At 36.1% G+C, this 22,643-nt stretch overlaps 1 protein-coding gene across 1 annotated transcript; it reads right to left on the bottom strand.

Annotated features, from left to right (window-relative positions):
* Nucleotides 1–3,316: 3,316 nt before the first annotated feature.
* On the bottom strand, nt 3,317–22,226 carry CD274 (CD274 molecule). The gene is made up of 7 exons (XM_045580182.1): nt 21,694–22,226; nt 17,878–17,943; nt 16,084–16,425; nt 9,280–9,564; nt 7,403–7,507; nt 5,769–5,828; nt 3,317–4,732 (listed from the first exon to the last, which is right to left on the bottom strand). The coding sequence occupies exons 2-7, from the start codon at nt 17,927–17,929 to the stop codon at nt 4,710–4,712; spliced, it is 867 nt and encodes a 288-aa protein (XP_045436138.1). The 5' UTR covers nt 17,930–17,943; nt 21,694–22,226; the 3' UTR covers nt 3,317–4,709.
* Between the last annotated feature and the right edge of the window lie 417 nt (nt 22,227–22,643).

Raw genomic sequence — 22,643 nt, 5'->3', positions numbered from 1 at the left:
CAGAGTTCACACTGAGTGGAAAGAGGAGATGGGGAATCTGTGTTTACCAATAATGGCTCCTCAATGGAAATGGATATTCCAAACCTCCTGTCCATCTAATTGCATTTTTCTATTATAGAATATGTAATCAGATCATTAGTAAGTGGGGAAAATGGAGCCAAAATATGATAGCTTCACAATAATTAAGAAACTAAGAAGTGTATATTTCAGCCAATATTTGGCTACTTACTGTCCATTCAAAATTAATGTCATAGTCTTATATACAATACTTTTTAATGACCATTTTACATTTTTTTGTTGAGGGAAAAGATGTAAGTAAATAAGTAGCAGGAATTTCAATCAAAACTCTTTTTAAATCTTCCCCATAATATCACTGTAATTATGCAGTCTTATTTATTTTTGCTCTTAATGCTCCATTTTTCCTTAACTTTGCTGATTTGGCAGTCATCCAGGCAAACGTGGGTTGGAGCACCTCCTTGCTGGTTCATGGCATTAAATGAGAGAATGTATGTAACTCTTAGTGTCTGACATAGAATGTATGCTCAATGAATGGTAATTATCATGATCATTAATTATAGAACCCAACTACTGACAATTGCTTCAGTTTGGTCAAACTTTAACTTTTCTTAAAATAAAAATAATTCTGGAAATATTTAAATTATAACAAGGAGTCTGGCCAGTATGCCTCAGTGATTGAGTGACAACCCATGAACCAGAAGATCACGGTTTGATTCTTAGGGCACATGCATGGGTTACAGGCTCAACTGCCAGTAGAGGGTGTACAGGAGGCAGCCGATCAATGATTCTCTCTCACATCAATGTTTCACTCTCACATTGATGTTTCTGTCTCTCCCTTTCCCTGTAAATATATAAATAAATAAATATATATATATATATATATATATATATATATATATATATATATATATATTAAATATATGTACTGTGTATATGTATATATTTTTTAAAAACCATGCAGAATCTGACATACACTGAGTGGCCAGATTATTATGATCTCTGAACACATAATAATCTGGCCACTCAGAGTGTGTGTGTGTGTGTGTGTGTGTGTGTGTGTGTGTTTGTGTGTGTACTGGAGGCCCAGTGCATGAATTCATTAATGGGTGGGGTCCGGCCAGCCTGGCCAGGGGAGGGGACATGGGCGGTTTGCCGGCCTGCCTGCTGGTTGAACTCCTGGTTGAGGGGACAATTTGCATATTAGCCTTTTATTATATAGGATATACACTGAGCGGCCAGATTATTATGCATTCAGAGATCATAATAATCTGGCCACTCAGTGTATATTCTTAGAAATCACCTTTTGAGTGTCTGATTCAGAGAAATGACCAAAAGCCTCTATAAAATGAACTTGGTGACTAATTAAGCTAGATGACAGCATTAAAAGTTCTACACTTCCTCGAATGACAAGTGTTGTCATTTGTTGTAAAACCATAAATCTTATGGTAGCACTATGTATCAGGCCTCAATTCTAACCTTGGCTGTGCTCTAGGTTTTTCACTGCTTATTCAGAACCTGAAGATTGAATTACATCCAGCTTCATGTGTGTTGGCTTACATATCCATGTTTACTGATCCGAGAAGAGTACTCTGATAAAGGAAAGCCCCTTTGTTTCCCTATAGTTCTCTTTACCACTCCTTCTCTTCCACTTTCCCACCCTCAACTCTTCAATTTGGATGGCAAAATTTTCACAATTTTTTTATTCTCTTAAAAGAAGTTACTTAGTGACAGAGAATAAAAATTTTCAACATATTCTTTTAAAAATATTTTTTTTGATATTTTTCATTATGCAGGACTCAAGAGTATGCTGTGTAGACATAGAAGCTATGACAAAAAAAGAACTAGGAAGATGGCTGAAGATCTTTCAAGTAACTGTCTCCACTGGGATGCTAAATTAGGAGTGGTTTTTATAAGACATGTAGAAAAAAATGGTCATGCTGGTGTACTGGAAACACAATAAACAAGAATGTTTTATTAAATTAATGCAGGTGTATACAGTAACAATCAAGTGCAGAATTATGTATCACTTCTGCCTAAGTCATTTATAACAAAACACAAGACAAAGGGCTAAAGTGCTTTATAAATCTAACACCATGAAGGCATTAAGACTTAGGAATGGAGTGAATAGACTGGAACCTTGCTTGTACATCACACAAACAAGGGATATTGTACAAATGAACATGTGCAAAAAGATAAGAGAAGACATTTTGTTGGAGATCCTGTTTCTTCAGTTTTGACATGTGAAAAAGCAAAGAAGGTTTTCCTTGTCATCAATCCAGATAAATGGTTAAAAGGAAAAGAATACTCTGGGAGCTTCTGAGAAGGCATCTGAATTTCAACATCTTTGGAAAGCAAGATCTTAAGAGGCCTCTGTAGTGATGAAAACTGGCAGGACTCAAGGGTTTAAGCATAACTCATGGGTCTTTATCGGTACAGATGAGGGTCTTGGTCAAGGTACTCTACTGGAATTTCCCAAAAGAACATAAAATTTTGCAAGTACAATATCAAAGTCAAGTTTATACTCAACAGAGAACAGGAGAAAATAAACAAAATTACAAGTTGCAGACATGATTCTGTCACACAGAATTATTAATAAAGCCATCCTTTAGGACTAAATTGACCCAGACAGAGAGACCATAGGTCCCCTTTTGAGAAAGACAAATATCTGTTCAGTCATAAAGCAAGTGTTCAATGAATTGCTGGTTGTCTAAATGTAGACGTGGTACCTATTTAACATGTACTAAGTCATGTGAAAGATACTATTGTAAGAGGCTATAGAAAAGGTGCTCTAGAAACTAACAAGACATAGTGTCTGACCTCTGGGAACTTTATATTTGTCCCATTGCTACATATAAAATAATACATTAAATAAAAATAGCAAAGTGTACAGCAGGCACGTAATGTGTTACCACACATGTGAAAAAGAGGAAGAAAGAAAAATATATGAGATACAACAGGTCTTTGGGTTACATTCCTACTGTGAGACGAAATGTGATTTTCGCCGTAAGTCGAAACCCTCCTACATAAGCACCTATGTCACTCACATGGAGCACAGACACAGCAGTAATAAAGTGAAACAGTAAAAAACATTGAAAAGAAATAGAACAATTCCTGACCTTTACTTGTGATAAATAAATAATAAAACACAAAAAGCACACATGTACATACATCGAAATGACGGGATGAAAGATGGCGATGTAACCATGAAACAATGTATGTCGAGTCTGATGTCACCCGAGGACTGTCCGTGTGTGTGTGTGTGTGTGTGTGTGTGTGTGTGTATATATATATATATATATATATATATATATATATATATATATGTATGTATTTCCACAAACATTCATAGAATATCTTCAGAAGCATAATAAACAAAAGGCAAGAGTGGTTGCTTTTAGAAAGGCAACCTGGATGATACAAGGATGGAGTGGAGACCTTTTAATGTTTCCCAGTTGAATTCCTGCATTTTAAATCATGGAAAGGTCTAAGTTAAAAATTCAACTGCATTTAAATAAAAAAGAACTGTTAAATAATACCAGGCACTATATAAATAAGCATCAGGTTGCATGACAAAGCAAATAAATGAGAGGTAAATATAATGATAGAAAATAAATTCAAAAGTTATTTTCTACAGTTTTTAAAAACTTGACATCTTAAAAACATAAAAATATTGATATTGTGTCACAAACAAAAATTGTTTTGATTGTTAAAGTATTTTCAGTTGTCCAGGAACACACTGACTGGCCACCAAAAGTACCCCCCTCCTTTTGGCAGCATATCTAGACTTTCTCCCTCTCACTGTCATTCTCCTCCAACGCCTTATTCTATGACACTGCATGAAGTGTAATAATACATTTTCCTACCATTCTTCCCACCATGCTATGAGCTCCTTTAGGGGAAGTACTTTATTTTGCTCAAATCTGTAGACTCATTGCCTGGCATAGCGATTGGCATGCAAAGGCATTTCCTAAATGTTTGCTGAATGAATTAATTAGCAGCTGTAAATTATATTCTAAAAGAACAGAGGGTGGTAGTCCGGGAAATCTGAGGTCTGCTATTTACTACTCCCTCATCCTATACAAACCAATGGTTTGTTCGTGTGCTTCCTACATAACAATAATTATAGATACAAAGCACCTAAAAAATACTATACATTTTCCTGGACACATACAAGTGATTAAGCAGGAAGTTTAGTTTGGTGACAATATATCTTCCAAAGAAAATCATTCACAACCACATTCACTCGACAAGACCCCACAAACTCAAAATAAATAGAAATCACTCATATTTAAATACTGTTACAACACCAGCACTCTCAGTCACACAAAAGACAAATCAAGACACTGATTGAAGACACTTCTATAGGAACTGACCAATAAATCAGGGAATCTCAACTTGTTTTCCTAGGAAGAGCGATGGACAATTTGCGTGGAGGCTCATCATTCAGAAGTTTCCTTTCTCCCTTCCATAGGCACTGATGAGTCTCCCCGTCACTCTGAAGTATCAAGGTTTCTTTTCTTCTCTGTTCTCCTCTTCTTTTCCAGCTTCCATTTTCAGTGCTTGAGCCTTTTGAGCCCTACATCGCCTGCAGCTTGTCGGCCTATTGCACACCTCCGGTCATGCTCAGCTCCGACAAACGCAAACCACAGGCTGAGAATCCCTTCTTTAAGACCAGAAGTTTCAATGTTGGATTACGTCTCCTCAAACTGTGTAGCTGGAGAGCAATAATGAGAAATATTTTATGTTTGCTAGATGTTTGCAAGAAGGTAAAGAAGCAGAGTATATTTTTGCTCAAATACCTTTATTTGATAAAGGGTGACCAACCATCCCAGATTGTCCCAGACTGTCCTATTTTAAAACTGAAAGTTCCCTGAACTGAGAAACCTTTAGTCTTGAGAAAACTGGGATGGTTGGTCACCCTAGGATGACTCAAACAACATTCACTAATTAGCTTTATACTCAAAGGAAATCATATAACAAAACCTGCCTGAGCTTGTCCAATCTGAAAAGATTACTTTAAAGTTGGGCTTCTTATGAAGTTTTGTTTCTAAATATATTAAAGCAAATTGAAAACATAATTTCTCTTAATACAGTTGGGTGAGATCTTACTGTCCTTTTATAAATATAGACATTTGTGGCAAATGGAATCAAGCAGATAGGCCAAGAGTAAGATTCTATGGTCAAGCTAAAGGGCCTCAAAGCCTAATTTTTGTCATTTATCAGCTGTATATTTTGGTGCAATATACATGATCTTCTTGGCCCTGTATTTTCAAATATAAAGTGGAGATAATCCTAGTATTTATCTCCTTCATTTGAGGAGTTGGAGGGAATTAAAGGAGATACTAACACAGTTCCTGACATACAACTTTTACTGATCGATCGATCTATCTACATAAGTCAACTTGGTCCTCTTCCAGGGAGAATTTAGGATGCAAAGTAATAGAAACCTAGCAGGGAGAAACTGCCTCCCACCCCAGCTCAAGCCTCTTCCCCCTCCACTCCCAACACACACACAGAGCTGCTCCTCATTTTTTACTCTCCAGGCCATCTCTAAACCTTCTCAGACTGAGGGAGGGGGCGGGGGGGATAGTTCTTATATTAGAGTTGTGAGGCAAAAAGAAGCTACCAGTTCCAACAGCTAGCATTCTTTAAAATGAAGAGAAATTATGGCTGATAGATTCCTCCTTGTTATTACTTTAGCTTTTTGTTTCCTTTTTCTTCAATTTCTCAATCCCTGCTAATATTCTTACCATTTTGTTTCTTTGAGTTCATGTCTCGGGTGACACATTTTTCCACATCCGGCATTCTCACTTGAAAAAAAAATTTTTTTTATTTCCACAAAACACAATTCTACATCTCACACAGTGACTCAAGTTTAAATTCCAGGTTCCCACAAAACATTTTTAATCCCTAGACTTCCTTATTCCACAGGTCTCAACACCTGAGGTTAATTCAATAGTTTAGGGCTTTTGCTCTTAGATTTTCTTTATAAGTATATACTTTTATTTTCCATTCTTCCCTCAGAGATGGACCAAACCTTTAGGTACCTTATCACAAACTGGTTTTCTAGTCATTTCTAATACCAATTAATAATTTCCATAGGAAAATATTCAAAATGCAGGTTGGTAATAGTCACTTCCTTGGACAAATCAATTCCATTTCAGGATCTTCCAATCATTGAAACTTGGTCTTTATATTCTGGCTGTCTGTGTTCTGTTAAGCATTAAGTATTTAGTCTTTAGGATCATCAACCTCCCCTCCCTCAATTACACTACTTTCCCACATCCCCTCTTAAAGGGTTGTGGTAATTTTTCAACAACTACTGAAATTCCCTTCCATTTTCTGCTTCCTTATTAACAACAGATAACTCCATGCAAACTACCATGTGTCCTTTAGTATACTTCTCAAAGAATTGGAGAAATGCTTTCTCTGAGTCATCTTAAAATGGGAAGAAATTATTTGAATAGGCTCATTTTCCTGCATTTCAATTGTTGCCGTAAGTAAACAGAAGGATAAGCACATTCAAATTATTTAGAAAATTGCATCACCAGCAAAATACTCTTGGTAAAAGTATCATAGCTCTACAGAAGAAACTATTTTTATAACTTAGGGTATCCAGAAACCAGCTCAATATAATAGTGAAACTAATGTAAGACTCAAATTAGTGAAACTAATGTAAGACTCAAAATAGTGAAACTAATATAAGACTCAAATTCAACTAAAACCAACAGGTATTTTAGCTTTTTCTCTCTTCTAAGTTATTAGTTATTAGTTATTTCCATAATAGAAAGAAACTGCATGATGATGGTCTTTTTTAACCTGTTTAACCTCTATTCTCTCCTGCTCTCCTACCCCTCACTTCTTAGTCTTTATATTCCATTTGCCACATGGATCTTCACTCAGCAATTCTGCTCAGTATCACTGTAATTGCTATTAAACAGCAGAATGTCTTTGTGCTACCTTGCAAAGGCAAGTCAGGTTCCTCTGCAGTCATGATCCAACTATCACTCCCTCAGAAATGCTCCTACAGTGTGCATTGCTGCCCTCCAATGCTGGTGATGCTGCTAGATAGAATGAACAGGGATAGAGGAAGAGGTGCTATACAGGTTCCCATGGTGGCATAGCTAACATCTACTTTGCATAATTAAAAGCAAGCCCTGAAAGAAAAGGCTAATAGGAAGGCAGCATTTTATAAATCCATGTTTCCTGGTGGGGGAACTGCAAGCATTTGGGATAGGACTGTTCCCTGTTACGCGGGACTGCCCTGCACATAACAGCAGGTTAAGCATCCTTGGCTCTGCCTACTATGTACCATTGTGACAACATTAGCACCCCATACATTTCCCCACATCCCCAGTGAAGACCCTTTCAATAAAGGAAATACCATCTTTTTGTAGACAGAAGACTACTGCCAGGACTACAAGTAACAACAGGATGGCTCCCGGAATTGCCCAGCGAATCCTCTCATGTCTTGGAATTGTAGGTGGTTCTGAAAATCAAAACACAACAAAAATAGATGGGAAGGAGTCAACAGAATAATCATCCTTGAAAATGATTGAGATTAGCTTTAGGTTAATTTTCAAAAGTTCCTGGCCAGTTAGTGCCTGGAATGGTGAGAATACCTCGAATATGAAAGTGAGAGCAGCATGGAAAAATAGAATCAGCCCAGGCTTTGGAAAGATGAATCTGGGGTTAAATTCTGCTGCCACTCACTAGCTTTGACATATCTGACAAGTCCTTTAACCAGATGGAAACAATAAGGCTAATGTTTGTAAAGTGCTTAGCACAGTACCACAATGGGTGGCTGCTCAATCCTAAATGGCAGCCTTATTTTACTTTCTCTAGTATGCTTTAATATTGAAGTTAACATCCTAATATACATGGAACATGAAGGCCAACTAGCACTGCCAAAGAATACTCACCTCCCTATATCTGTGGTCATGATCGGGGACCAATTTTTATCTTTTCTTTTTCCACAGTTTGAATCTGGAGACATCTAATCAGTAGTGCCTCTCACCAATCTCCCAATCTCTCTGCCTGTGGTCCCATGCAGGAAGAAAAGGTGGTCCCATGACACATGAGGTTCAGAGACTGCTAACCTCCCACTATTAGCCATGATCCCTGACTATTGAGTTCAAGTTTTAAAGCCACATCAGCAGTCAGCCTTCATCTACTAGTAGCTTACAGTCTATAAAGCCTGCTCATATCTATTTTGAGTCTCAAAATAAGTTTATGAGTTAGGTATGCCAGGTATAAAAAAAATCCTCAGGTTACAGATGAGGAAACAGATGCCAAGCAGTTCAAGTTATTCTAAGTCATTCCACAAATAAGCTGTCATAAAACAGCTGTTAAATGGCAGGAAACCACTAATGCAGCTCCTACCAAAGTGATTCATGTCCAGTAAGAGCATCTCTTCTATTATCTAAACATTTTTTTTGGGGGGGGGGGCTGGATTATATTTTCCTATTGCTTGACTTTTCTACCCATTTTTTTTTAAAGTTGTTTTCTCTGAAATACCTAAAGCTTTACTGCCAATGTCTAGTGGAGGAGAGAGTGGTAAAAAGTGCTACTTAGAATACCTCTGATTTTATTTGACATCATGCTCGTCCACCATACTTTTTCTATAGGTTTGAGCCTGTCACCAGACAGTTCCCTGCTTTATCCACTTTACCCACTTCTGGAGGGTAGGGATATTAAAAAAAACAAAATAGCTGAATCTATGCAGGTAGAAGTCTAAAATCATTGTCATACACTATAGCTCAAGTAATCCCATGATAATTTTGCCCAACAGGTTTATAACTGTATGAGAAAAATGAGGCCTATAGAAGTTGAGTAACTTGCCCAGGGACACACAGCCTTTAGCCCTATGCACTAAGCAGACTGCTCTGAGCTGAAATGTCATAGATTACCTTGAGGGAGGCAAATCGCCTGAATTGAGTATTCTTCTCAGGTGCTCTCTTGGGTCCCTCAGCCACAACAGCATTTTTGCATGGATGAGATTGCCTGTTTTTTTTAATCTGTTTCCTAAAGAACAGGAACTGTCTTATTCTTCTAAGAGCTTCCAATGCTTTGCACATAGGCTATATTCAATAAATATTTGTTGATATATAAATATTCAATAAATATAGCAATATGACTTGGGTGAATGGAGATGAGGAAGCAGGCTGCATATTCATTTAACAAACAGGCATGAGCAGGCATCATGCTTGGTGCCAGGGGATAGCACTAGGCACATTTTAATTGAGACTTTCAAAATATTACCTGGGATGACCAATTCAGATGTACTGTTTTCCTCAAAACCTGATCTCCGAAAAGTGCAGTAGAAAATCTCATTAGCTGTTGTGTTGACTCTAAGTGTGCTGGTCACATTGAGAAGTTTCTCATCCCTCTCAGAACTCGTGATGGTGGTTTTGCCACTCAGGACTCGGTGGTCACTGCTTGTCCAGGTGACTTCAGCCTCAGGGTAACCCTCAGCCTGACATGTTAGTTCATGTTCAGAGGTGTCCAGATCCACAGAAATTCTTTGGTTGATTTTGCTGTATGGGGCTACGTCATGAACAGAAAGAAAAGTTAGGGCTTTCACTTAGCACAGAACTAGATGTGTGGCTTGGTGTTGTCCACACTAGAAAGAATATAAATCCAGGCTGGTTCTCATAGAAATCAGCTTAATGTTCAGATGACTCAGCAGTGGGGAACTGCTAGTTCTGCCTAAACTCTTCTATTCATACTTGGGCCAAGTTTGGACTTAAAGGAACAATTATCTTGCTATAAATAACATATTGCTATTTTCATTGAACTCAAAGTAAATATATAGATTAATTTTAAAAGAAATGTTATTTTTAAAACAGAGTCTTTCTATCTAAATATAAAATATGTCTGTCCACTTACTCAAGTCTTCATATGTTCCTCAGTAAAATTTAAAAGTTTTTACATAGGGCACATTTCTTCTTAAATTTATTTCTGGATATTTTGTTTTTGTTATTATAATGCACTCTTTATAAACATGAATCTCTCTGCTTCTTAGGCTACTGAATAAACAAAAACTCTGTTTCTGATGTGCCATTCACTTTTCAACTTTAGGTTAATGTTCAGAAATTAGGTATGAAAATAGTATGATGTCATTATAAAAATTGACACAAGTTCCCAGATAAAAAAATTTCTAAATCTTAGTTTTAAAAAATATATATTTTATTTTACAATAGTTTTAGATTTATGAAAAGTTGCAAAGATAGTGCAGAATTCCTGCATACTTCTCCCCCAGGCTCTCTCATTCTTAACATCTTACTTCACTAGGGTACATTTCTTATAACTAAGGAAACAACATTATTTAGTTAATAGTAATACATTACTATTAACTAAACTTCACAATTTATTCCATTTCACTAGTTTTTCCCTAATGTCTTTTTTTCTGTTCTGATCTCATCCAGAATACCATATTAGAGTACTTATTTTTTAAAGCTTTTTTAATGCTGGCTATTTTCACAAGTCATTTAAATAACTATACATAAGGAAGAAAGTTTGATTAAGTTTTAGAGAATTGGTTAGGGACACTTTTAGGATTAAGATACCCAGTGGATTATTATTTAGTGAATTGATATCACCTAATATCTTTATTAATGTTTATTCATTACAACCATGTTAACGTGTTATTTTTCTGTGGGTATAATCTTTATCTTACTCCTATAATACTTTAGTGTAACCACTACTGGTCCACCTAGAGAGCCTTAGCTCTCTGTTCCTTTAATGAAATCCTAACAATGGCTTTGTGATATATTTGCAGAGATTTAATATAGCCAGGAACAAATAAAACTGGAATAATGATGTGATATTTTGTCCTTTTAAATCAATAAAACCACAAATGAAAACACTGAAAATCAACATAATCATAACTTGAAAGCAATTAAATATGGTTTTCCTAAGTACTTGAGTCCTCAACCTCAAATTTGTTGTATTTAAGAATTATTGAGCCGAAACCGGTTTGGCTCAGTGGATAGAGTGTCAGTCAGCCTGTGGACTGAAAGGTCCCAGGTTCCATGGGCATGTACCTTGGTTGCAGGCACATCCCCAGTAGGGGGTGTGCAAGAGGCAGCTGATCGATGATTCTCTATCATCGATGTTTCTAACTCTCTATCCCTCTCTCTTCCTCTCTGTAAAAAATCAATAAAATATATTTTTTAAAAGATTATGTAAATTTTAAAAAAGGAATTATTGAAAAAACAAATCCACTGATTATACTTCATGAAATAACATTGCCATAACAGGGTCTAGTTCATATAGACATAGCTTGATTTCTGGGCAATTAAAATTTCAAGTCTAAAATCACAGTTAATGGTAAAGCATTAAAGATAAAATGTTTGCTTGTTTACTCTTCCATTATCATTTTTAATGGTCCAATAACAGGGAGAATGTCATTTCATGCCTAGGCATATGTATAAATGTGGCACAATAAATGAGTGCATGCATTATACTCAATGATTAAATATCTATTACTTTAGTCTCTAAAGTGGGGCACATGTATTGGGGTATAGAAAGAAAATATTAAAACTTCTACTTAGATGCATCTTTATTATAACAATTAAGAAACAACCTAAGCTTAAGAAGCTTTACTGATTGACACTGGGCCTCACTTTGTGTGCCACATGAGGGTCTTGTGGGGAGAGAGGAGTTTTATAATACCAAAGAAAGGACAGTGACTTGTTTGGGCTTATTATAGATGTTCAGATTCTCTTATCTAATTTTAACTAAACTACTCTGCTTATAAAAGTAAACAACTAATTTAAAAGTTTCCCACAAAAAAGCTGAGGAATGACTAATAATTCAAGCACCGACAAAAAGGAAATGTCAGGAGTGACACTTTTTACCATCACTTTATAAAGTTAAAACAGTAAGTACCTGACAATTCAATTCAGTACAGTAATTGAATCTGACAAGATACTGGTTAAAATAAAATCTCAAGGCTGTCAAGACCATCTACCTTTGCTAATGATGAATATCATCTAAGATACAGTATGCCTTAAAATATTAGCAAATGATAGTGAAGCAACATAATTATCAAGAAACTGAAAATATTACTTATTGAATTTTATTGCATCTGTTTAAATTTCTATTTTTGTACATTATATAAAACATAATGTATTAATTTGAACCATGTGAAATTGGTGATGTTTAAAATGTCACTTTTTTATGATATAACCTATGTAATAGCATAATATATTCCCTATACTACACACACACACACACACACACACGCACATACATGTGTTAGTTTAACATGCTTTACTAATGGGATAGAAAATAAAAAACATAGGCAGATCCTGGTTTATTAGATTAGAGCATGCATGGGCTAATGCAATGGTCACATCAAGACCAAGGAAAGCTTATGGCACAAAGTTTTGAAGTCAACACACAACTCGATATACAGTCTGGAGGTATAAATACAGGCAGTAAAACCTGGTTGGTAAGGGCACACATATCAGAGCCAGATTGCTTGAATTTAAAACCTGGCTTCACCATTTAATAGCTGAGTGAACTTGGGCAAATTACTTAATTTCTTTGGAACTCAGTTTCCTTGTCCATAAAATAACATGGCACATCATTGAATCTAAGATGCCATTACTGCTCTGGCTGGTGTGCTCAGTAGTTATAGCCTCCCCACACATACATGCACACTAAAAGGTAGCAGGTTTGATTCCTGGTCAAAGACATGTACCTGGGTTGCAAGTTTGATACCTGGCCTGGCTGGAATGGCACGTGCAAGAGGCAACCAATCAATGTGTCTCTCTCACATCAATGTTTCTCTCTCTCTTTCTCTCCCTCCCTACTTCCCTTCCACTCTATCTAAACTCAATGGAAAAATATCTCTAGGTAAGGATTAACAAACAAAACAAAATAAAACAAAACAAAACAAGAGATGTCATCATTGACAGACACCCTCAGATTCACAGATATAAAAATGTAAAAAAAATATGCATCTTATGCATGATGAAGTCCCTACTCTATAGAGTTGAGGACTAAATGAGTTAATTTAAGCCAAGTGTTTGGGTCAGGGCCTGGCACCTAATAAGAACTACATTAGTATTAATTACTGCTGTTACTATTAGTAGTAGAACTCCTCCTCTTACTACTATCATTTAAGTGAACTCATTTGAAAGTATGGTCTTGGAAATAAATTCTCATACATCTAAACCTGCTCATGTTTCAAAATGTTTAGGGTTATCCTATTTGAGGTAATATTTCATTCATTCATTCAACAAACATTTTTTCTTGTGTGCTCCTGTCACATTACTTCCCTTATATGCCAAATCTAGGGATGTAGCAATGAATAAAGCATCAAAATCTCTACCTTTGTGGAGCATCTATTCTAAAAAGAGGAGACAGACAATAAATAAAATAGATTCACTTAAATGATATGCCACATGATAGATTAGATGGGAGAATAAATGCTATCGAGAAAACTTTAAAAGGGCTGGTTGGTAAATTTGGAGGAGAGATGATGGGGAATAACAACAATTAACCCTGGGTCCACAGGAACAAATTAGCTTTATCAGGTTAACTATGCAATATTTGTTCTTTCAGTTGCCCAATCCCAATTAGGTCTTGAAAATATAAAAGGCCATTTCATTTTCCTTGCTATTAGATTCAATAGTTAAAGGAAAACAACAGTTTAAATTGCAAGTCAGGTGCCTGAAAATCTGGTATTTAAACAAAAAAACACGAAGGAGGCCCTAACATCCACACCTAAAGTGATAATAACAATGGAGTTAATCCAAAACTTCAGTTTCTGATTTCAGTTTTGAAATGCCTCACATCTGAAAGGCCATGGTAAGTAAACTCCCTGTGGGGAAGCTGTGTACCACATGTTTGCAGTGATGGGAAGAGAAGCCTGATAGAATTACTGTGAAATCATTTGCATATGGAGATGACTCAGGAGCTCTACTTCTTTGAATTATGTAGCTCAAGAAACCTGGAGATCAAACTTCTCTTGGTGATTCAGCCTTAGCTGAAATTGGTAGCTGGCTTTCAATGCAGCTCAATTTAGTCCCCCAAACTACGATATGACAAGATGGTTGGGGAGTAGGATGTCAATTTAGTAATTTATAACACAAAATAGAATAGTCAAATCAGATATTAGTCATCTACAGTATTCCACCAGGGGCTTTGCCTTGGAAAAACTATCAGACCCATAGATTTCCTATTGTGTCAAATGTGTCAAACCATAGGAGAGGAAAATGTAGCTCCACAGGAGACGTATAGAGTTCAGGTGACCTGGAAGAACACCTTTCTCACTGCAGGGACAGCTGTCCCACTCTGCATAGGACCTGCAGGCTAAAAAGAGACTTATACTCTATATTTCTACTTGACTGCTAGGCTTATGCTCTTCTTCCGTACCCCAGACACCTGGCTGTTTATAGGATGATGTTTTAATAATTTTTTTATGCATTGAAACACAGTAAAGTGTGTGATATTTGCTGATGGACTAAAAAAAAGTTAAAAACCTCATTTGGAATCCCACTAATCTATTTTCATGAATATCACTGTTCTGGAGAAGCATATGGTAAAATACAATGAATATTTAACCTACTTCACAACACAAGTGGCATTTTCTTGACAACAATAGCATTAATTGAGCCAGAATCAGAGACCCAGTAATATACCATAAAACAGGTGCATTTCTAATTCATATATAATTTTGATTTTGATTTTGAGATGACCAGTTATCCCTTTATGATAAATTCAAACTTTTTCTACTTATTGACTTTTAGATCAATTGTAGTTATCATAGGAATGGAAATACCAAGAGATGATGATTTAATTCTAGTCACATTAAAAGGTGGGGGGAAAAAAGTAGGCACATAATTTCAAAACTGTAAGTAAATAGGGCAGATTTCAGCTTAATACCAGAAAGTAATTTCAATAATTATGGGAAGGATGTGAGCAGAAGATCCTTTGGGGGAATTTCTGTTCCTTGGGAGTTTGGGTTAGCTGCTCTTGCCTGGGATCATTTCACCTCTCAATTCTAGGAATCTTAATTGTGAAAGCAGAGGTGTTTTCCTTTACCCAAACTTTGAACCCAGGTGACCTGATGACATATCTGTGGTTCAGAACTCAGGGATTTGTCATTCACAGTTCGTTTTAATACTCCAAGATAATGCTGTATAGATTTTTCAAGATGAATGCCCAGTGAGCATAATTTATACCATTGCTAAGGAAGAATAGTTTTCTCTATTTCTGATATAACTATATTTTGCCTTCATAAATTTATTTCAATTATTTTAAAATGTGAACCTTATAGCAAAATTTGTTTTTAACATTTGTTTTAGTTGAGTATGCTATAGAGAAGTTCAAAGGAAAGAAAATGCTGGCAGATCTAATAAAATAAAAATAGTAGTTGAATTTTTTTAAAAAGCCTAAAGGAAACACATAAATAGTGGTTACCTGGTTATCTCTGCATGTCATGGAAGATGGTAGCGAAGGGTGGAGAGACACTTTTGTAATTCATTTTATTTCCTTCCATAGTATGTATTACTTTTATTATAATAGCAAAGTAAAGACTGAGAATTTATTTTAGGAAAACTGAATATTCTATGGAACATGCTCTGTCATGATTGGCTGTGAATCTCTAGGGACTGTCAAGTAGGAGGGTCTCAAGAAATGCTCATTGGGACCTGGCCAGTGTGACTCAGCTGGTTGGAGTGTCATGCAGTACACCAAAGGGTTGTTGGTTCCATTCTCGGTCAGAACACACTGAAAATGGTGGGTTGATTCCTGGAGGGGGTGTATATGGCAGGCAATCAATTGATATTTCTCTCATACATTGATGTTTCTATCTTCTATCTCTATCTCTCTCCATTCCCCTCTCTCTAAAATCAGTAAAACATGTAATTGGGTGAAAATTAAAAAGGGAAAACAAATGCTCATTGGACAGGTGTGTGAATGAATGAATGAATGAATGAATAAACAGATTGCTACTGTGGAGAATAAGAGTGGACTTCCAAGAATGAAAAGTTCTCATCACTGATATTATTTTAATGAAGGTTGGGCCTCTTTACTTATAATAATTCTTACCATTGACTTTCAAAGTAATCCGCTTGTAGTCGGCGCCACCATAGCTGATCAAGCAATAGTAAACCCCGGCATCCTGCAGTTTCACATTGGTGATCTGAAGTGCAGCCTTTCCCAAAGAGAGCTCGTCTTTCAATAGATGGGCCCTTTGACTGTAGCTACTGTGTTGAACTTTCAGGTCTTCCTGCCCATTTACAAATTGAATAACTTTTTTTTCTCCCATTTCCCAGTAGACAACTAATGCCAACAGGTTTAATGGCGTGGTTACTGGGAATTCACATTCCATTGTCACATTGCTGCCATACTCTGCCACATATAAGTCCTTGGTGACTGTGATAGTAAATGCTGAAAAGAAAAATAACCAATCTTCAGAACATGGAAAATTCCTTAAAATTTTTACATAATGAGCACATAGATTACAAACATTTTACTTAGTCATTTATGTGATGATTATGTAAAAGGACTTACTTAAAGTACATATTTTATTTGGTGGGTTTGAAGCGCATTTTGGGATGCTATATTTCATCTTTGAGATAAAAATAATAAAATTAGCTAAACAAGTTGCCCCAAATTTCATAAACATACATTACTATGGAAATACTATTTGGTAATGGGGTACTTAAATCTGAAGACTTTGTCTCATGTGGACATCCCCAGAATGTCCTTTTACTGGACACATATCTGCTTTCTGCGTAGTCTGAATGGCAGATTCTAACACAGTCATGCACTGGAGATACATTCCTCGAAATGCATTGTTAGTTGATTCTGCTGTTGTGCAAATACCATATAGTGCACTTACTCATACCTATATGGTATAGCCTACTTCATACCTAGGCTATCTGATATAGCATATTGCTCCTATGCTATAAGCTTGTATGACATTTTACTGTATATAACATGACATTAAATCAAGCACAAGAGAAAATAATGCAATCAAAAGATGTAAACACAGGATGTATGAGGCTGCTGTTGGCCTACCATGGCATAATGTTTAGAAACAAACCTTTCTTTATAAGAAGAAAGAGTATTCTAAAATAACAACAAAAAGTATAGCATAGTAAATACATAACCAGTAACAGTCATTTATTATAAATATCAAGTATTATGTACTCTACATAATTGTATGTGCTCTACTTTTATATGATTAGCAGTAGAGTAGGTGTGTTTATACCAATCTCACCACACACAAGTGAGTAATGCATTGTACTGTGACATTATGATGGCTACAATGTTACTAGGTGATAGGAATTTTTCAGTTCCATTATAATCCTAAGGGACCACTGTCTTACATACAGTCCATCAATGACCAAATCATCTTTAAGCATCACATTACTGTAGTCCTAACTCTTGAACAGTTGTCTGGCCTGAGGTGTGTGAGTCTGAAGATTTGGGGATGGTCTTAAGATAATGCTAGTTCTGATGTTAGCCTGACACTTTCCAAAATTTTTCCTTAGAATATACTCTTCAGGGAAGAGCACATAACCAAGCAAAGTGGATAAAATGATCCTTTTGTTGTTTAAAACACACATCATAGACTATTTTCCCATATATTTTCAGTAAATATACCTGAGAAATGAACAATGCATAATGGATAATGAGTTAATTTTGTTTTTTGGTTTGTCCGTGTTGCCTAAATCTTTGTCCAATGATATGAGATTATGAAATACGTTTATGAAATAAAGAAGGAAAAATAGAATGTCACTCTATTAAAAATTATATGTATTTAAATTTATTTTCGTCTTTAACTTATGGTTAAAATATTTAAACTATATGACAAATCTTTATTTGGTGTCTTACCTTTCAACAAATGACAGTAGGCCATGAGTGTAAAACTAGTAAGTATCCTCATTTTTCTGAAATGACCTAATTATAGAAAACACAAGAAGGAAACTGCTTTACTCAATAATTAAATACCCAGACATGAGACTTGGCAGTTCTAACTGGAATAGTCTTCAGATAATCAGACAATGACTGATTTGTAAGGGTAGAAATGCAGCAGGGAATTTAGAAATACCGTCATTTAACATCCCCAAGCCATTTGAAGCCAAATTTTAAGAAAAGCTACTGTAATGAGGATTTTAAAATTTAATTACAAGCCTCGCAAAACACACACACACACACACACACACAAAACAAAAACAAACAAACAAACAAAAACTAATGTACACTTAAAAGAAGCCAAGAAGACAATATTGCACCGAAATACCCTCCATTATTTCATGTGTGATTTTCGGTAGTATAACATATCTAGAAATCTAAACCTGCCCTGTGCAAATCAAAGCTAGGAGAATCTTATTTCAATATCATCCTACCTCTCAATGCTTTTCTTCCCCTTCTCCCTCTAGCAGCTGAATACTATCATCATTCCCTTTAATTAACTATTCAAGCCTTCCACACCACTACTCCAACCATGCCAGCTCTCCCCCAGGTGCCATACTTCAAAAATCTCTTCTGCTTTTCATTTATTCTAGATAATAAATCCTATCCGCGCAATAAATTGATTTCACTAGTAGCAGGGAAAGTGAAAAGTAGAAACAGTTGGATTTGACTAATTCATACTAAGATGTAAATGTCTTACAGCCACTCTTTGAGGAGTATTTGCCTAGAGGCTATTCTTTATGTTGTCTTTCTGCTTGAAATTCTCCCAATTCTTTCTCAGCAAACACTGACTGAGAAGCTTCTCTGTGCCTGGCACTATTTTAGGCACTGTGGATATATCAGTGAACAGAAAAGGAAACTTACTCCCCTCTTGGAGCTTATAGTCGAGAAGATTTGTAATGGATTTTATCCCAGCTGTTTATTTAATAAAATAGTTTCTCTATGGTGTTATATATACATTTATACACATTGAGAAGAAAGTCAGTTTTCCTCTTAGGGTGTCTTTGACTTCTGCATATGTATAAAAACTCACAAATGACTACTAATCTATGTGACACACATATAAGGCAAAAGATTAATATATAGATAGCTCCTAAAAATCAGAAAGAAATAAAAATCAACAGGAAAATGAACAAAAAGTTCTAACATACAGTTCAGAGGATAAGAAATGATATTTAAACAAAAGAATGCAAAATCTCACCAATTTTTAAAAAGCATAAAATTAAAACATAAGATAACATTTTCCACTTATTAGCTTGAGCAAAATTACAAAGATTCCTAATATTTAGTGTTTGAAGTAGAGAAGTAGTATCAACCTCTGAAAACTCACCCCATTAACAGATCAAGAGAGTTGATCTGTAATATTTGAGGATATGAACCTCTCACCCTCTATTGGTAGGAAGAAATATGAAGTTATGTAACCTTTCTATGGAAGGCAAGTTTAAACATTAAAAATTTAAATATGTATGTCATATTAGCTTTCCTTTCCTCTTCTAGAAATATATCCTATAAAAACAAAAACACATACATATAAGAAGATATGTAAAGGGAATAGCATTGCTAATATTAGCTTAAAACTGGGAATACTACTAGATAATCTAAGTGGTCAAATAAATTTTGGTATAGTCATACAATGTAACACATTAAGGACAGAATTAAGTACATGTACATGTATTGATTGTGCAGAGATGTAAAAAGTAAGTTGCAGAACAGTAGTAGAAATTTACTTAAAAATCTGTGTGTATGTGTTTAAACATAGATATATAGAATAAGTCATATCAAGTTGCTGACAATGATTATCTCCAGGAGTGAAATTAGAGGAAGGACAGGTTGATTTTCACCTTTCTAAAAACCTATACAATCCTTCATGTTCATATACATATACAAAAAAGGGTAAAATAAAATGAGTCATTGTTTTCTTGCTAGTGTGAGGTGCATAATTCTTATTTCTCTCCTTACCATTTGACTGTAGATGGGAAAGAGATGGCATTCAGACCTTGAGAACATAAAGGCTGTTGAAATGAAGCTGCTGTATGATAGCTATCTGACTGTCCTTCCTTGGGCCAGAGTTGATATACTACAATTGTGATATACAAATGCATTAGTGTAAACAAAAATGCACTTATTGGGCAGAAGAAAACTTGAGATTCCAAGCAAAGAACCATTGAATAAATCAGAAGGACATTATACATACTCATGGATTTCAACTAAATTTTGTCAATGAGTGTCTGAAGTCCCAGAGAAGAACTGATGTGCTCCAAGACCAAGGAAATGTGAACTAGAGGATAAATAATGATTCATTCAGGATGGGGAAGCAGGTTTGTCCCTGGGAGAATCCAGTATAATACTATGGAACTGATACTACTTCTCTACCTCCCATGGCAGAATGGATAGGAGGAAGAGATAGGGAAAGAATTCAAGCTTTATTTCTCAAAAGTAGGAGTATAGAATGACATATGTTGGTTTAGGGTTTCCTTTGATTTTTACCCAATGTATATTAACTATGATTTGATTTTTAAAAATTCTTAGAATTTGATAATGCATTTCCACATGAACTGAAAACTCACCCCATTAACAGATCAAGAGAGTTGATCAGTAGCCTTCCCTTCAGTGACTCTGAGACACGCTTGTACATTTCCCAAGTCTTGATTTAATCCCCGCCCCTCTGTCTATCTATGGTGTTCTTTATGATTATACACTAATTGTTGTCCTATAACCTCTACTACCTCTTCCACTGAAAATAGGTATTTTTTCCTTCAAAGTTTCATTAGTTTTTTTAAAATCTGCTAGCAACTGTCAGTGTGAACTGGCACAATCTTTCTGGAAGGCAATTTTCATTTCATTTATTTACTATTGAATTTATTGGGGTGACATTAGTTAATAAAATTATATTGTTTCAGGTATATAATTCTACAGTGCACCATCTGTATATTATATTGTGTGTTCACCACCCCAAGTCACTGTAACTATAAATAATCTTTTGCCCAACACGGATTATTTCTGTTTGGTTATCCAGCACCATGGAATATAGCCACTTAAAGAAAAATCACATTTACAAGTCTATTTAATCCATAGAAAATCATCCAGTTTGTCTATATATTTATTTTAGGTGCAAAAAAACAAGATGGAACAATGGTACTTGAAGTACTCCCTGTGTTATAAAACAAACCCAAACTATTCTTGACATAAGCCACAGTCAGTGTGTCTAGAAATGTTTTAACTCACCCTCTTCTTCCCCCTCTCTTCCTCCTTCAGGACTTCTTTTAAGTCCTCAGAGCAAATAGGGCAAATAACTCAGGTTCCGGTATCCTGAGTCTTACCACAGGAAAGGACCATAGGGAGATGTTGCAGATGTGCTGACTTATCCACAGAACACTGCTAGTGAGTGGCTGAGGATGGATTTCCAGCCCAGACATTTTCAAATAGACCCTCTACCAACCTCAGGACCATATACCTATGAACTCACAGAAAGATATATTTACAAGATTGACATTAAGCATAACTGGATCCTGCCTAGGGACAGGCCAAATGTATTACCTGTTCTTATTAACCTTGGCAATTGGCTCTATTGCCCACCCCTACCCTCACCCCCACCCCCACCCATCCAGCTTTCCTTTTCCCTTCTCGCTTCATCTCAAATAAAGGAAACCATAGACCATGCATTTTAAAAATGCCAAGCGAGATGGCCAGAGATTCTGGCCAGTGGGCCACTCGCGGAGACAGCACGCTCCCTACCTGCGGCGGGCGCTGCACCAGGCGCTGTGCCAGGGACTGCCTGTCAGGCGCCGAGCCAGGGACTGCCAGTCGAACTTGCGAGGGCGGCACTTTAAGAACTTGCGGAGGGCGGCACATTAAAGGGTCTCTGAGCGGAAGGGTGAAGTCCCCGCCCTCTGCTGCAGAGTTCCGCTGGACTTCAGTCAGCTAGGGCTTTCTCAACAGCTAAAAGTAAACTAGCCGGTCCTTTTTTGGAAATATATACGCGTGAAACCAAAAATGAAACTTACCACTGAGGTTTCCCATAAATCAGCTTTTAAAAAAGAAAGCTTCCAATGTTTACTCCAATGTTTTAAAAAATGTATAAAACAAATCGAAGCCTGAAATCATCATAAACGTTCAGTTGGTTTCCGCTTCAGAATCCAGGCACTTTAAATTCTGCTATCAGGTTGCCCCCTTTCGACAAAAAAGCTTTTACAAGAAAACAGAACAACTTGACATAATTCTGCAACATACAGAAAGTGAGAGATCAGGCCAACATGACTTTGGTTTTTATTCTAGAAAGTGGGTGTGTGTGTATAACGGGAAAAAAAAATTTTAATTTTGTATTGTGATACTTCCTTAGAGTTCCTCGACATAATGAAACTTCAATTGCTTCGTCATTAAAAGAATTTCCCATCATGACTTATAATGTGTAAGAATGCTCTGGGATCACTGCTATCTTGCTATTCAGGTTGGGGGAGCATGTTCTAGGTGAGGCTAAGAAGATTCTTCTGGTAACCGATCTGGTAACTGATCAAATGAGCCCAAGGTAATCATATGACTCGCACAGAGAGTGGTGACATAATTTACTCAAGCATTCACCCCCTTAGACTTTTAGGTGTTTGCCGCTCTTTCTCCTTCCCTTCTCACACCTTTCTTTCTTTATAAACTTCATAATTTTTAAATTGATATACTGAACTCTTCATGGT

This window comes from Pipistrellus kuhlii, unplaced genomic scaffold, assembly GCF_014108245.1.
Source record: "Pipistrellus kuhlii isolate mPipKuh1 unplaced genomic scaffold, mPipKuh1.p scaffold_m20_p_12, whole genome shotgun sequence".
Taxonomy (NCBI): domain Eukaryota; kingdom Metazoa; phylum Chordata; class Mammalia; order Chiroptera; family Vespertilionidae; genus Pipistrellus; species Pipistrellus kuhlii.
This window is presented reverse-complemented; position numbering and strand designations above follow the sequence as displayed.

Excerpts from the sequence above, each read along its gene's own strand:
- CD274 (XM_045580182.1), bottom strand. The coding sequence starts at position 17,929 with ATGAGGATACTTACTAGTTTTACACTCATGGCCTACTGTCATTTGTTG. Across the intron at positions 9,565-16,083 it reads GATTACTTTGAAAGTCAATG|CCCCATACAGCAAAATCAAC; the intron begins GTAAGAATTATT and ends TTCATGACGTAG. Across the intron at positions 5,829-7,402 it reads CTTCTGTCTACAAAAAGATG|TGAGAATGCCGGATGTGGAA; the intron begins GTATTTCCTTTA and ends TTTTTTTTCAAG.